General features: G+C 34.5%; 1 protein-coding gene across 2 annotated transcripts in view; it reads left to right on the plus strand.

Annotated features, from left to right (window-relative positions):
- The window catches only part of Pik3c2g (phosphatidylinositol-4-phosphate 3-kinase catalytic subunit type 2 gamma), a 330538-nt gene that overhangs the window by 72223 nt on the left and 242237 nt on the right, over positions 1-16078 (plus strand). The window contains exons 9-12 of one of the 2 annotated variants that reach the window (XM_076852711.1): positions 782-815; positions 3817-4012; positions 8952-9074; positions 15806-15937. In XM_076852711.1, the coding sequence (XP_076708826.1) occupies positions 782-815; positions 3817-4012; positions 8952-9074; positions 15806-15937 (485 nt within the window). The remainder of the gene's footprint in view (positions 1-781; positions 816-3816; positions 4013-8951; positions 9075-15805; positions 15938-16078) is intronic. The other variant, XM_076852712.1, reaches the window with a different exon arrangement.

Below are 16078 nucleotides of genomic sequence, written 5' to 3' on the forward strand. Positions count from 1 at the left end.
GGGCTGAAGTTTTAATTTTAGTGACTCTACTAACAACCCTGTACAATTTTCATGATAATAAAGTTATAACCAGAAAATCCTAATCCTAACTAATTGGAGTATAAATGACTAAATAAATAAATGTTATGATGCTAATGGAAATGAACATGATAACAAAGAAAATGAGCATAAATAACAATGAAAATAATCAAAAGTGAAACATTAGATTGTTAGTTTTTTTAAAGCTCTGATTCAAGATGCACTATCTTTCTCTAGTGTTTGACTGTTAGCTGTTTTTTTTAAATACCCTAAAATTAAAGAAAGAAATGAAACTATACAATGATTCTACATAACTTGATCTACTTCAATAGAGTCCTCTTTTTGGCACTAACCAAAGTTTACATTTGAATAACTGCTAATAACAAGAGAGACAACACAAAATAGAACTGGAAATGCATTATGTAAAACAATTAGTTAGTGTCATGGAAGGAAGACTGAACTTAAACAATATATATAGAATAATTCTAATAATAATGAAAAGAATTAAACCTATTCTAGCAATTTCTTTTATTAAAAATTAAACAACTCACACTTTTTATTACAGTGTTCAGAAATCTTTCTTTTTTCATATAATTTAGAATCTTTCTTTAATAAGCAAGATGGATATATAATGCCAAGAAATATTTTATCTTTTTCTCATTCCAGAGATATTTTATTGTTTAGATTTTGGCTATTATAGGTTTGATTACTTTGTAAATTTGTCATCTGAATAACAAGTATGTTTTTGGATCCTTTTTTTCAGAGTTTTCATCATGATTCACAGACTTCAGTAAAAGGTAAGACATACATACACTCACATATTTTAAAAAGAAAGAAAAAGATTCACTTATAGAACTCCAAATATTTTTTTCAATGTTTAATCCAAATACTGTAGTAACTATGCCCTAACTACGTGAAATACTTTGTGAGGGGAAGAAATACTTTACTAAAACCCTTTCACTAATGGAAGTGATAATTCTTCAAGGGAAAAGAAATTCACATTATTTTAACTTTCATCTTGATATATTTTAATAAGGGAGAAAAGAGATCTATTAAAATTAAAGAAATATTAAAAACTTCCTGATACTCATTCTAAGACACTGCAAAATTTTACTATTAATTATACTTTGATGTAACAAAGATGAGAAAATTGCAGATCTCCAAAGTCACTAGTTTCAAATTTAAATTCAAGCTCTATTTGAAAGACCAGATAAAAGGATTAGGTTCTGGAATAATCAGTATTCACCAAAGTTCTGGGACTATATTATTGGAAAATACAAGAGGACAGTTTCTAGAGAAAATGGTGGGTGTGTGTGATGTAGAGCAAGGTCCAACTTTCAAATCAAGCAGAACTGGTTTTGCATCCCAATTCTTCCACTTCTTAACTCTGTGACCCCAGAGTAAACTCTTTGATCCTCAGTTGTCTTAGTATACATAAAAGATACGATCATACTTCATTGCAGGGTGTGGTCAGGGCTGGTCTTGTTTGCACAGGCAGATGGGTTTTGGCACAGGAATATTCCAAGCATTTTTAAAGAGACTGACTCACAGATGTTCAGTTAGTAACCTTGGATGCAGAGATAACTCCAAGTTGCCTCCACATCCTTACTCTCTTCAGTAAAAAGTTGTGTACAGAAAGATATCCTCTTTTTTCTAACTCCCACCATTAAAAGAAGACAGCAGATTATATTTGAGGAACTCCCCCACCTCTCTCATAGAAAGTAGTGGACCAGCAGAGAGTATGGAGAAAAAAAATGAGGGACTGGAAAGGCCCCTGTTCTATCTATTCATAAATTCCATCCCACCAGAGAGGAATAGATGGGATGAACACTCCATCACAATATTACCAGCACAGAGTCTAAGGAGTAGTGTGTGGGATGGACAAGCTGGAGGAAGGTCAATATGGAACTGGCCTCACTTCCTTTCTGCTAGGAATGCTGTAATGAACTTTCTTCCCCTCATATTCCTCAGAGAAATAAATATAAAATTCCACAAAAGTGTACAGCAATTTGCATAGAGATTTATCTCCTATGATAAATTATGACAGATTCTAATTGCTATATTTAATTGCATATACATTGCCATTGCTTCTTTATTTCATGGTGCTATAATTCTTTTCCAGGAGTATCTCAGTTGTGATATGCATTATTTCACCATATTTCTCCACCAAGCCCAGGGATTGTGTCCTTAATACATTTTGATGATATTGTTTAAAGTATATTCTTCATTCAGAGCTCTGGAAAGTAGTGCAATGCATGTGCACACATCTCTTAAACAACTCAAAGAAGCAAATAAGAACTGGCTTTCTACACACACACACACACACACACACACATACACAAATAGAATTTGAGTAATTATCCAAATGATTAAGGATCCCCAAAGTATGTGCTAGGACTTGAATTAATAATATTTCTAACCCAGCTCTATGATTCTTTTTAGGTAGATAATCATTAGCACATATGCACAAGATTGGGAATTATTGACAAGAAGTTTGTGCTTCCTGCTTCCATACAATTTGGGGACTGGGAGAAAAGATGTTTCCGTACATTTTTAATTCTTTGACTCCTGTGGTTCAGGAAAATCCCTGTTAGTTAGCCTCCAGAGATTGATGAGGCTTGTTTTAATACTGTTTTTATGCTATTTTACTATTTCACTTCATTATTGTTGTTGATAATTTCTCAAATCAATTTAATTGGAGTTTTTTTTTTAATTGGGACTCTGCTAGTCCCTCCCACCCCAGGCTGTTGCAACAAAGGGCACAATATAAGAAATGCAGTAAGCAAGTAAAATTTTGTCTCTCTTATAAACTTTGTACAAATTTATGAATAACTAAGTGAATAATAGCAGGTGTTGAACAATAAAGAATGCTTCAGCATGGAGAGAGCCCTGAGGGGCAAGAAGAAGCTCCATGCTGAAGCTGGCCTCTTTCCTGAAGTACTACATCACGTGCCCCAGCACAGGTGCATAGCTGACTACTAAAGGAAAAGCTAGCTCTTTGTACCATTGTTTTTTCAAAGCAACTAAAAACTAAAAAGCAACATGTTTGAGAAACAACTTAAGAGGAAGTTGCATGTGTTTAAACAAACAACTGGGCCAGATGACTTGGTCCAGCATATTTTGGAATTACAGAAGCTCTTCAGAACATCATTTCCAATGATGTTTCTAATGATGTGCCTACTTGTTCTCTCAACATCTCCACAGCTACCAAGAGATAACTCATAGCCCATACACGTAGTCATTTTTCTTCATTCATGGCAAGTCTCTTTCAGTAATAATCAATCAATGTTTTAAATAGCTAATGGTAAAATTCAAGAGAGGCTTTGATTTTGAAGAGATTTAGTAAGTATCAAAATCCTTAATTTTGAGCTTGTTTCAAATCCCAGTCATGTAGCATTACCATTCTTTTTTAATACCAGCACACTTTCGTGCTAGTTAATAATAAACAACATAGCATAATCAAACTTGTTATGATTAATTCTCTAGATAGCATTTATATATGTAGAAAATATATTCCTTGTCTGAAAATAATTCTAAAGTGACTAGAAGGTGACTAGAAGACCATGTTTGCAAAATATCTACTGCTGAAAGTAAGAAAGACTATTGATAGCTAAACTACTAGCACCTAAGCCAGACTGCATTCAGAGACACAGATGGCTAATTGGCTTCTGTTGGTAAAGGTCATTTTAATTAAATTTTACTTCAACTTTATCATAAGGAATTTCAAAGTCATAATTGATAGCTTATGATAAATATGACCCTCACAGATGTCCTGATCTTTACCTTTTTCTCTCCTAGGCTTTATAGAGAAAGTGACAACTGAACTATCCACATCCATCTACCAGCTTATTGATGTCTATTGTCACAGCTTTTACGCTGATTTTCAGCCTGTAAATGCACCTGGAAGCATTTCCAGTGTAAATCCTGGACTCTATTCCCATCTCAGCTTCACAGTCTATGCGGTACACAACATTCCTGAGGCATGGATGGGCAGGTGAGTGGTGGCAGGTTTTCCCACAAAAGGGGTAATTAGTTTTTACACAACTTCCAATTAGAGCAAAATTTATCTTGTTCGCATTTGCAGGAGCAAGTATTTCATATAAATTTAGAAATTAATTGGCATAAACTTATCTTTATTGGTAAAAGAACATTTTAAAAGTTCCAATTCTCAGTGGTCATTTATTTCCCCACTTCTTCCAATCTCCTCCATATTAAAAAGAATTGCTGTTGTCAATAATCATTGTGGAAATAGAAAATACTCATCCTATTAGATGGCTACCATAAAATTGTCTTTATAGTATTTGGATTTAAATGACTTTTGTTGAGAGAGAGAGAGAGAGAGAGTGAGTGAGTTAGTTTACAAATAGAAAAAGAAAACACTCTGATTCTCATCAAGTTATTGAGTGGTAGATGTTTTGTAAGATTAATACCTTGATATAGTGAGAATTAGCCAAGAATTACTTGAATTGCAATAAAAGAAACCACAATTATGCATAAATAACTCTGGATTTTAGGTTGAATCTATGACGTAGTATTCTCTTAAAATAATTAGTGTAAGATAGCATAATACATTTGAATTTCTTATGACTACCCATATAGAAGAATACTGATTAAATTAAAGTTGATATTAGAATACTAATTTGTTGGTGAAAATATTATACATAATGCATTTGGGATCTCAAAAAAAACTGAAAGGAATAATTTTAGTAATGATAAATAATTTTGCTTGGTATGATTTTTTTTTGGAAATAAACTGTATAAATGCTTACAGAGTCAATTTAAGGAAAAATATTTCCTATGTAAATAAAAAACTACACACACACACATACACACACACATACACATTTCTTCCAAATTCATGGAATGGTACTTTTATACATTTTTCTCATTCCTAATTTTATGATGAATTTTAAAGGGCTGATATATAATATTATACATTGCGACTCTAACAAAGTATTTCTTATAATTTTCTAGCCACCAAAATATATCCCTTAATTTTAATTCAAATGTAAAATCTCTAGATAAATATAGGTAAAGCTATATGTATAGAGCAAATACTGTATGTAATCATATAAATAGAGGAGAATACATGTAATATAACTTTTTATAAAATATATAAATATTCACATATGTATATAAACATCAAATGCATCTATAGATTTAAAACACATTGTGTGTTTGTATAAATATAATCTATCTATCAAACTCACCTTTTTCATTTTTCTCTACATTAGACCTATATGCAGAAAGAAAATATTTAGACCATTTTTAAAATAGTTACATAGAGGTGGTATGTGTGTGTATACATAAATTATAGATACCAAATAATATTTTTTTCTACAAAAGTATCTATAATCAATGAATACATGAGAATTTTGATAGAAGAAGCAAATTTATCCCATTTATTTATTAGAAGAACAAACTACACAACCAGGTCTGGAATAGGAGGGAAAAAAACCTCTGGTCATCTTCTCTTAGGCAGTCCATGGTCCAGTCACCTTAGAAATTCTGACAGAAGAGGTTCCAGTAAGATGTCTTTTATGGTGACAAATTATAATTTTATTGTAGGTTTGTTAGGGTCCTATCAGTTGCTACATAACAAATTACCCCAAATTTAGTAGCTTAGTCCAATAAACACTGACTAGCTGACGTTTCGAGGGTCAAGAACATGGGGAGCACCTTAGGTAGATGGGTCTGGCTCAAGATCTTATGTGTTGCAGTCGAACTGTCCACTGAGGCCACAGTCATCTCAAGCTTCACTGGGACAGAAGAACCTACACCCAAGACCACTTGCTTGGTTGTTGGCACTCCTCAGTTCCTCAGGGTGTGTAGGTTTAAAACCTTGGATTCCTTTCCACTAAATTGTCTCTGAGTTTCCCCAAGACAGAGCAATTGTTTATATACCAGAGTGCCGCAGTCCAGCTGCAGCAAAATAAAGGGGGGGGGAGGGGTGTTGACCTGACGAACAACTTGTGTAGATTGATACAGCAGGAGTAGGAGCCGTTTATTGTAGGACAGGAGTGGTATTTACATTCCACACAGCTTATCTAATTAGCATAATATAGATACATCAGTCAACCAATAAGGAATCTCCACACTTAATGGCTCGCTGGCGTTACTTCACAAACCACTCCCTCTGGCATTTTGCCTGGCGTCATCCTGACTTGTTTACAGACTCTAACACCAGAGCAAATGATCCAGTAGGGAATGAGAGAGTTCATGAGCAAGGGGCACAGAGAGAGAAGAAGCCATCATCTATAACCTCATCTTGGCACCAAAACTTCTCATATTGGTACTGTGAGAAGGGATGATACCAGGTTTTGAATACCAGGAGGAGGGATCATTAGAGACCATCCTGAAGACAGACTACCACACTGGAAAGAAACAACAAAGAAGAAACTAAGCCAGAAGTATCTCCAGAAGCATAAGTATTAACAAACTACGGCACAAAAATAACAAAGTGGCAATTGCCTCTCTGACTTGAGTCATTAAGACTAGATTTAATGGCAGTGGTTGAAACTAATTTATTAAAGTTCAGAATTCCAAAATAAAAAAGTTGATGGATTTAAAACTGCATTATGATCTACTCTATGACCCGCTGTCAGTGAAGGCTCCATGCAAGTTATCAAAGATAAATGAGAATGCATCTTACTTAGCATAAGTTGATTAAACAATTTTTTCCATGATTTCATTATACTGATTAAGAATCCATCCATATTTAAGCTAAATCTCTCATGATACATGAAAGAAATTCTTCTTTATCTTTCTCCTCTTTATGATTGAAAGTGACTTTATCTTACTCCATGATGAGATAAACATATATATATATGTATGTATGTATGTATTATATATTATATATAGCATCATGCTTATTATCTTGATAATTGCATATTATTAGTTCCTTCTCCTCTGTCACCTTTTATAAAATTCATGTGACAAGGCACATCTGTGTGTACAACTGTATTTGATAACCTGTAGTCTCCAAAACATTTCCTAGGTTATTATAGATGCTCAAAAAAGATCTGTTGAAAGTATCTAAACAAATTCCCTTGAAAAGAGGAACAAGTTGGCCTTGGTTTGTGAGATGGCCACCTGGATCCTGGAAAGCAAGAATACTTAGGCTGCAATGTTATTGCAGAGGACAGAGGACAGAAATATAAGATGAAGAAGTGATGACTGTAAAGAAAGAAGACACTCTGAGAGCAAATAAGATATTTTAGTAGAGATATGAACCTAGGGTTTGAGGACCTGGGGGCCAGCATCTATAAAATTGAGTCTATAGCAATTAATAGAAGTGGAAAAGAGGTTGGTTAGCAACTGTAAAAATTATCATTAGTAATAATTAATAAGGTAGAATCACATTATATGAAGAGGTTATATTATAAAGTCAGTGAAATTATTTTTAAAAATCCCTTAAATCACTCATAAAGTATAATACTATGTTATGACAAATAGAATACCAGATTAATTATGCATAAATGCCTAATGTGTACAGTAATGTATATTATGTAATAAAGTATCTTCATGCAAAAATTATCTGACATTTTTAATTATGAGAGACTGTGAAAACATGAACAAACTAAAATTTGTTCTCTCCAAGAGAGTGTCTTCTTTATGAAGAATTAAACGGCATCTATAGACTGCTTGTCATATATCCTTTGCCATCAGAAAGCACATGTGTAGAATTATATCTTTCACTAATATTGCTGAAGATTCATTTATAAACTTGGTTCATTACATTACCAAGTTAAGAAATGTATGGGAGACATATGCAATATCTCTCAATATAAATACCTTGCACACACCAACCAAACATTGATATATAGATTAACATAATGGACTCTGAATCAAAAAGCATTATTAAATATAAAGTCACTACATGGTAGGAAATATTCAATTTACTAGAAAGATGAAACAAAGTAAAACAGTTGACAAAAAAGCAAGGAAAGATTGACAGAGCTACTCTAATGGTGGATGATATCAAATATTCCTCTCTCAGGAACTGATAGATGAATGAGACACTTTGGGAAAAATACAGAAGAATGAACAAATACAACTAACAAGAATGATCCAATAAATTTGTATTGTACCCTAGAGGAAATAATTTAGAAATACAAATTCTTCTCAAGCATACATGAAACATTTATTTTAAATGACCAAAAACAGACTTCAAATAACCTATATAATATAGATCTCATTCCCTTTCTGCAGTGTGATAAGTTAAAAATCAGTAAGAAAGTACAAATAAGCATATTTGTAAATTCAAATATGTTTTTTAAAAAGTTTATGGACAGAAAGAAAGAAATTTTTCCTCTTCCTTTTATTCTGAGTTGGGGTATTCATGATGTTGATGTTCTAGTTCATACCACCGTCATTGCTTTCAGCAGTCCCCAACCTGGTGGTGGCCTTTCCTGCCTACAATGAGATACCGGAAACAAGTCCCTTGAATCGTCTTGCCCACAAAGTCTGGTGTTAGATATAAGTTCCAGTCTTCTCTTTCAGTCTCCAGGGCAAAGCCAGGAGTGGGGAACTTCCTCCATGATGTCCCTCTTTGCCTGGGGAGGGACTCTGGCAAGTGAGTGGCATGAATTTTCCTACCAGCTTTGATGTGGCTATTTGTGCCCTCCCATACACCTTGGGTATAGGGATATAGGAGCCTCTTCACTGGTTTATGGATTTCCCACAAAGGGAATTGATCAGTGTATTGTTGAACTGGTGTGGCTATGGACAGGGAAAGGTGGGCCTTGGGGTTCCTACTCTGCAATCTTGCTGATATACACAATATAAATTCTTAAAGTAACCTGTAAACCACACTTTATACAAGCAAACACCACTTTATCATTTGACTTTAGACTATAAAAATAATTGACCCATTTAGAAAGCTATTTCCTTTAAAGCATTCAGCTTATTGAATCAATGTTGTTTCTTTTTAGCTATAAAGCATTTTCTTTCTCCTGCTGGCTTACATATGCTGGGAAGAAGCTGTGCCAAGTGAGAAACTACAGAATTATTCCAGTCAAAAAATTATTTTTTTTCTTAGTCAACTGGAATGAAACGTAAGTTCAATCATTATCCTAGCGGGATCATTTATCTAATAAAAGTCAGCCTTTTCCTTTTTTTTTTTCTTTTTGTTAGCAAAGGGAGTGATTTAAAAAAAAAAATAGATGATGCCAGTTGATGGGATTCAGTGGTGTGATAAATATGCTAGTGCTAATAGATATCTGACGGGCAATTCAACAGATTAAAAGTCCATTTAAAAACCTAGACAAGTGTCCAATCCACACCATTGAATTGAGGGAAGAAAAGGGAAATTAGAAAAAGGAGCAGAGTTATCAATCATTCACACACTATGGGTAATAGGGATATTTGAGTCAGGGCTGGGGAAAATCCACGTATAAAAACAAATTGCCTAATGATATACGTAATCTCCATTTTCTCTCACAAACCAATTGCATATTTGCTTAAGTAATCAAGACATTTTTACAATAAACACCTATGTATTGTGCAAACTCATATGTAAGTTAGGGTGAGTAGCTCTTGTTTCCTCCTCTAGTAGAGATTTATTATGTCAAAAGGGTAAAGTACCTTCTCAAGCTTTCCCTGCCTTCTTCCTCCCGAGTAGTAGAATTTCAGGGGGCTCACAGGCCTCATCCTGGGCATTTTCAAGGTTACTGCTGCTTTTCTTTCTTCTCCCATGACAGTATCCCACTGCTTTACTCCCTGTCAGTCATTTTTCTGTGATCTCTGCTGCTTCACTGAGATCAATAGTCTGCCATCTCAAATAAAAAAGTCTCCCAGCCCATTCTCCTTCAGCTCTTTCAGAAGGTCTAGCTTTCTTGGAAAATAACTTGACTCCCAGTATTACACTTTCCCATTAAAAAATATGTCGTGATTTCTAGAAATCAGCGGATGGTGCTTGCAGCATTATCCTGCTCTGGTGTCACCAGACTGTGCCCTGAAACATAGTGTAAGACCTTCAGTTCTCAAGTAGCATGGTACTCACATCCTCAACCAAATCTTTTTTGTTCTGGGACTTTTACAATCTGTATTTCTCCCTTGAACTTTTTAAATTCTTTTGGCCAAAGACCTAACTTTCTATTACAACACCCTTTCTCGTGTACTGAATCAGTTCTGCTTGTGAAATTCTTCAGTGGCTTTCCAAGTCTTTTAAGGTAACAGTGCTTTGGCCCCTATCTACCCTCTGTACCTTGATTCCTAGAATTAGTCTCATGCCTTGCACCAGCAACTATCCACTGCCTGCTTCTGATCTTAGAAGGAACTGAGGAATCACATCTCTACTAGGAGACCTCCATGTAACAAGATATAGTGCTGCCACTTGCTTACCTTGAGAACACCTAATTATCTTCCACCTCCTTTATAAACCCTTCTTGTACCACTAGATAAAACTGTCTACCTTTGCTTTTGTTCCTTGGTTGAAACTCTGAACTTCTCTCTGAAGGTACTTATTGGACTTGTTTGTCTATATTTTTATTTGCTTCTACCAACTAATGCAAAGATTTTTTAAAAAATTTTATTTAATCTTCAATCTTTAGCAACGAAAGCAGCAGAAGTTAGAGTAAAAATCCCATCAATGTTATTGGGCAAATTCATACATTTTTGGTAACATATAACTCCTTGAAAAGTGTTATTAACCAGCTCAATCACTAAAATTATTCTTCTGACTTAACTAAAAGTTATTCCTGGTTATTTCCAAAAAAAACCATATTTACTTTCAACTCAGATTCATGATGTCATATAGACATTCAAGAAACAAATAAAATTCTAAAGTCAATTTCATAGAAAAAATCAGAATAAATTAAACATAATTAAAAAAAACACACGAATATATTTTTTCTTTTATGAAGACTATTCAAGTGTTATTTTTCCCATGAGAGATTCTTTTGTTTCTCCAATAGAGTTAGTTATTTCAGCCTAGAATTATTTTTCATTTCATTTCCATTAAACATATTTATTTACTGTTTTGCTTGATGCCTTTATATACTTCCTCAACCTGTGCTCATTTTACTATAATTTAGAGTACACTTCATTGCTAGATTACAAATTTAAGGACAAAACTTTGTGGTTTAGTAGGGCTTGACATAGATTTTTGGCCACCTTATATATCCTAACCACCACAATATACTCTCAAATTATACTATCTAGTATCAATTTTACAACAAAAAGATGAGGCAGGTATTGTCATTCCCATTTTATATACCATAAAATTGATGTTTATGAAATTAATTCACTTTTTTTAAGGCCCACAACTAGTAAATGGAAAAACTGGCATTCAGACCCACTCTCACTCTTGGGCTGGTGTTTTACACCAGCTGTTTTTTTTACAAGTGAACACTTGGGAAGAGTATTTACAGCCCATGAATATTGCTCATATTTACAGTAACCAAAAATAATCTGAACTTCATCTCCTCTCCTGCCAGCAGTCACCCTTTATCTTCCTCTGCTTTATAGCAAAAAGCTTCCCAGGTTTTCACTTTCTTCAGTTTCTTCCCTCTGCTTTAAAAATTGGTTCAATTAGGTTTTTATCACTTCTGCTTCACTAAAATCACTCATCAGAGTTAGTAGTGACCTGCACAGCTAAATCCAGTGCTGATTCCTCCAGTGTCATTGTGGCCTGTCAGAAGCACCATAGATCTCACGCTCCATCTTGAAACTCACTCCACTTGGCTCTCTCCAACCCCACTGGCCATTCCTTCTCCACTTCCTTTTCTTCTCCCAGACCCATCATGATCTTGGTCCTTCACTCTTCTCTGTTGTATATGTACTTACTTCCTTAGTTTTTTTTCCCTTAAAGTCACACCCTTTAAACATAATGCCAACAACTATCTAATCTATATCACCAACCCAGACATCAGTCACCAACTCCACACTTACCCACTCAAGGTATCTAAAATGAAATTGCTAGTCTTACATTCTAAACTGTTTCCCTGCTTTAAACAATAAGTTCTCATTTTCATTGTTCAGGTCCAAATTTTTAGCTTGAATTGTCTTTCTATAACCCCATGTCCAGGATATCCTACTGGCCATCCTTCTCAAAATATATCCACATTACTTCCAATTACCTCTGGTCTGGGCTACCATCAAGTCTCCTGTATGTGCCCTCAATAGTCATCTGATGATCTCCAACTCCTCTTAAACCTTTAGAGTTCAGCCCCTGCCATTCTTGTTTTTAAAAAAATCCCAAAATGTCATCCTGTCCCATTTCACTCTGGCAAAAGTCAAAGTCCTTGCAGGAGTCAAGGATCTATTTAGTCTGGTGTTTCCATTTTATACCTGTATTAATAGGAGAGTTCTAAACAATGAAGCTTTAGATATCCCCCATTTTCACTATTAAAATTCACTTTGCTTTTTAGGAAAATGATATTATATATAAGAAAAATTATAATAAAAGTTTTAGTAATTACTCATTTGAAACAGTATATAGTAAGGTAAAAATATGGTTAAAATTTGAGATCCTTCTGTGTCAGTTCCTTGGATAAAATAAGCAATCTGACTCCTCTTACTGAATTGTCCCATGAAGTATTTTTCATCCTTTTTTGTATAGACAAAGGATTCATTTTCTTTGTTTTTTTAAGCAGACATGAAGAAGTTTTTTTTTTTTTTTTTTTTAAAAAAGATTTCCAGTGCCTGTGATATTATTCTGGCTCTTTAAATCCATACATATTCAAAAGTGAATAAATAACTATTTAGAAAGCATATATTCTTTCCACAGAAGTATTTATTTTTATTATAAGAATGAAAGAATGGATATTGGCAGTAACTATGAACTGTAACTTATCTAATTTTGGTCATTCTTAATATGAAAAGCTCACTAACAAGTGATGTTACACATGAAAAAGCTCAATCTAATGGGGGAAAGAACATTCTACATTATGATAGAAATAAAGTGAAATTTCAGCTTCTATCCTACACAGAAATATGAAAATCTAATGGAAAGTCAATTATAGGTAAAAGAAAGAACATCCAAGAAATTACTGTGCTTTCCATGGTATCATCAACATTTTATGTTGCATTTCAGAACATTTTTAAACTAAGAAATATGTCCACTTTATCTGTAATCAAAATTATGAGTATGAAAGAATATAAAAGAAAGGACTTAGTTTTAGACATATAAGCATGTAATATTTTAATTTTGGGGGGGAGGATGTACCAGGGATTGAACTCAGGGGCACTTGGCCACTGAGCCACATCCCCAGTCCTATTTTGTGCTTTATTTAGAGACAGGTTCTCACTGAGCTGCTTAGTGCCTGGCTTTTTCTATGGCTGGCTTTGAACTCACAATTCTCCTGTCTCAGCCTCTCCAGCCTCTAGGATTACAGGTGTGCGCCACACGCCCAGGCAACATTTTAATAAATATAAATTTTCCAGTTTTTAAAAATATTTTTCTCACTATAGTCTTTCCTTTATTCCTATCCCTTACTTTTCACTAGAATTGAGTTTCGTCAGTCCACAAAGAAATGTATTTTTGATACAGGTGAGACTTCAGGGCACAATGGTTAATATATAAACTATTACATTACTGATGGGATAAATGAATATTCTACTATTATACAACCTACCATTTGCCAAATATTGTATTATTTAATAGCTGTTTCATTTTATGGATAATGAAAAATAAAGCTTAGAAAGTTTGAATGAATATATTGTTTAAGGAGGAACATCTAATTTGTCAATAGGGCTAATTTTTGAATACACACACACACATACACATACACACACACACACACACACACACACACACACACATCCAAAATTTGGAATCATCCTCCCCATACACAGCTTATATATTAGTATTTCACAGTTAATATTTACATCATGACCTGAATTGTACACATTGTGCCCATTATTTCCATGTCAATTTCCTCTTTTTCTCTGTTTCCTATCAGTCAGTTAAAATTTTCTTGCTACTTCATAATCTAAAAACTGGAATTTCCGTTGAACTTTTGTTGTCCTATTCCAGTACTATGATGCCAGGCAAGTGTCAATGGTCACTGGGCTGAATTGATTTTCCCTTGTCCCTGAGGCTGGTTGCTGCACAGGAACTGCAAAAGGGGGTCACAAAAGTTTCACTTGAAAACTGAGGAAGGCCTGCTCCCTCACCGTAACTGATATATGCCTGGTCTTTTTATGCACACATGCCCTTTTCTGTATACCTTTCCCTTCCTGGAATGTTCTTTTCCAAATCTCCATCTCATTATAACCAGCCTACCTTCCTCTAGATCAGAAAGCCAACTCCTAGTAGGAGAAGATTTTTTGATACCTGAGCCCTCCATGGTGGTAGTGGGGGCAAACCTTGTCAGCACATTTTAATTGGACAATAGGATTTGGTCATCATCAGTCCTTTAATAATCACCTGCTATGCAGATAATCTGACATCAAAGTCCAATTATAAATCACAAGGCTAGTGGACTCTACTCATATTCCAGACTCCTCACACCATCAGTATCATCCAAGGCAAGCTTCTAGTCACTTCCCTTTAGTCATCTCTTCCTTGAAGACTCAGATCCTCTCACTCTTCCCCTGTCTGTCAATCATTGTTCCATTTTTCCCATGTAGCCCTAGAAATCTCATCTTCTGGTAAACATATTCCTCTATCTCAGCATCTTGAAAAATATTTTTCTGTCCCTTTGCTTCATATATATATTTTGTCCTAAACATTGTGCTTCTCTTGAGGCTCCTGTTGAAGAAGCCGATCACTTTTGCACAATCAAGATAACTCCAGAACAGAAAGAAAAAGCTGCTGTCTCCCTGCCCACAAGGAGGAATCTCGGGGAACAATGTCAGGTTTCTGAGCTCTTTCTTCACAGCCACTCATGCCACCCACATAATATCCCTCCAAACTGATACATCATGTATAACCTTCTAGACACTCCCATACATACATGGATGGCTTCAACACTGAAATTCAAGTTTCCTCACCATTAACAATTTTATTTATCCTTAGCCATTTTTTTCTTTTCTTTTCTTTTTCCGTCCATTATCTACAATCCATCAGAACCTGAGCTACGAGCGCCTTGACCTTAACATATCCAGGGACTGCACATGCATTACATTTCAGCATTCATCCTCCATAATCCTAGGCCTCATCATCACCAAGGACAGTCCAAATTTAAAATTAAAAACAACTCTCTATGCTTCTGGATCTCTCTTTCAAATATTTCCTTCTGCCCTTAGGGAAAAGTTCAAATTTCTTTGCCTGGCAGGCAGAGCTCTTCAGCATTCTGGCAAACACTTATCTTTCTAATTGTATCCTTCAAAACTTCTCTTGCCAGCTCAACTCATCTCTTGTTCTCTGGGCAGTGAGCCACTCACCATAACTGATATGCCTGGTCTTTTTATGCACACATGCCCTTTTCTGTATACCTTTCCCTTCCTGGAATATTCTTTTCCAAATCTCCATCTCATTATAGCCAGCCCACCTTCCTCTTAAGAATCCTTTCAAATCATCTCCTTTTTCCAACCCTCTAAGACAAATTTAGTCATTCTTTCCTCCATGCTTCCAATAACTTGAAGGTAAATACAGAAGTTATTATCGATTTTTAAAAATTCAACTATATGTCAAAATTATAAATATAATTACCATTTATTGAATAAAGAATTTCATTACCCTATGTCTTTTATATTTTTATTTTTATAGAATTAGAAAATTTCAAAGGATACCTCAATTCAAATAGTTAAATAATTTTGTTCCAGATCATGATACTCTAAGAAAATATTTACAAAAATGCCATTATGACTGAACCAATTATGTTACTTCTTTTATTTTCAGGATCAATTTTCCTCTTGAAATAAAATCACTTCCAAGGGAATCCATGCTCACTATAAAACTATTTGGAACTGACTATGCAACCAACAATGCAGATTTACTGGCCTGGACCTGTCTTCCATTGTTTCCAAAAAAGTAAGTATATCATTTGTGATTAGTAAAGCTACCATTTCAATAAAACCTTCTTGGAACTAAATATTTTGCAGTATATGGCATAATGAGAAAAATCAAGAGGACATTTTATTCTAAAATGAGGTAGCTCCGTATAAATCATGA

This window comes from Callospermophilus lateralis, chromosome 4, assembly GCF_048772815.1.
Source record: "Callospermophilus lateralis isolate mCalLat2 chromosome 4, mCalLat2.hap1, whole genome shotgun sequence".
Taxonomy (NCBI): domain Eukaryota; kingdom Metazoa; phylum Chordata; class Mammalia; order Rodentia; family Sciuridae; genus Callospermophilus; species Callospermophilus lateralis.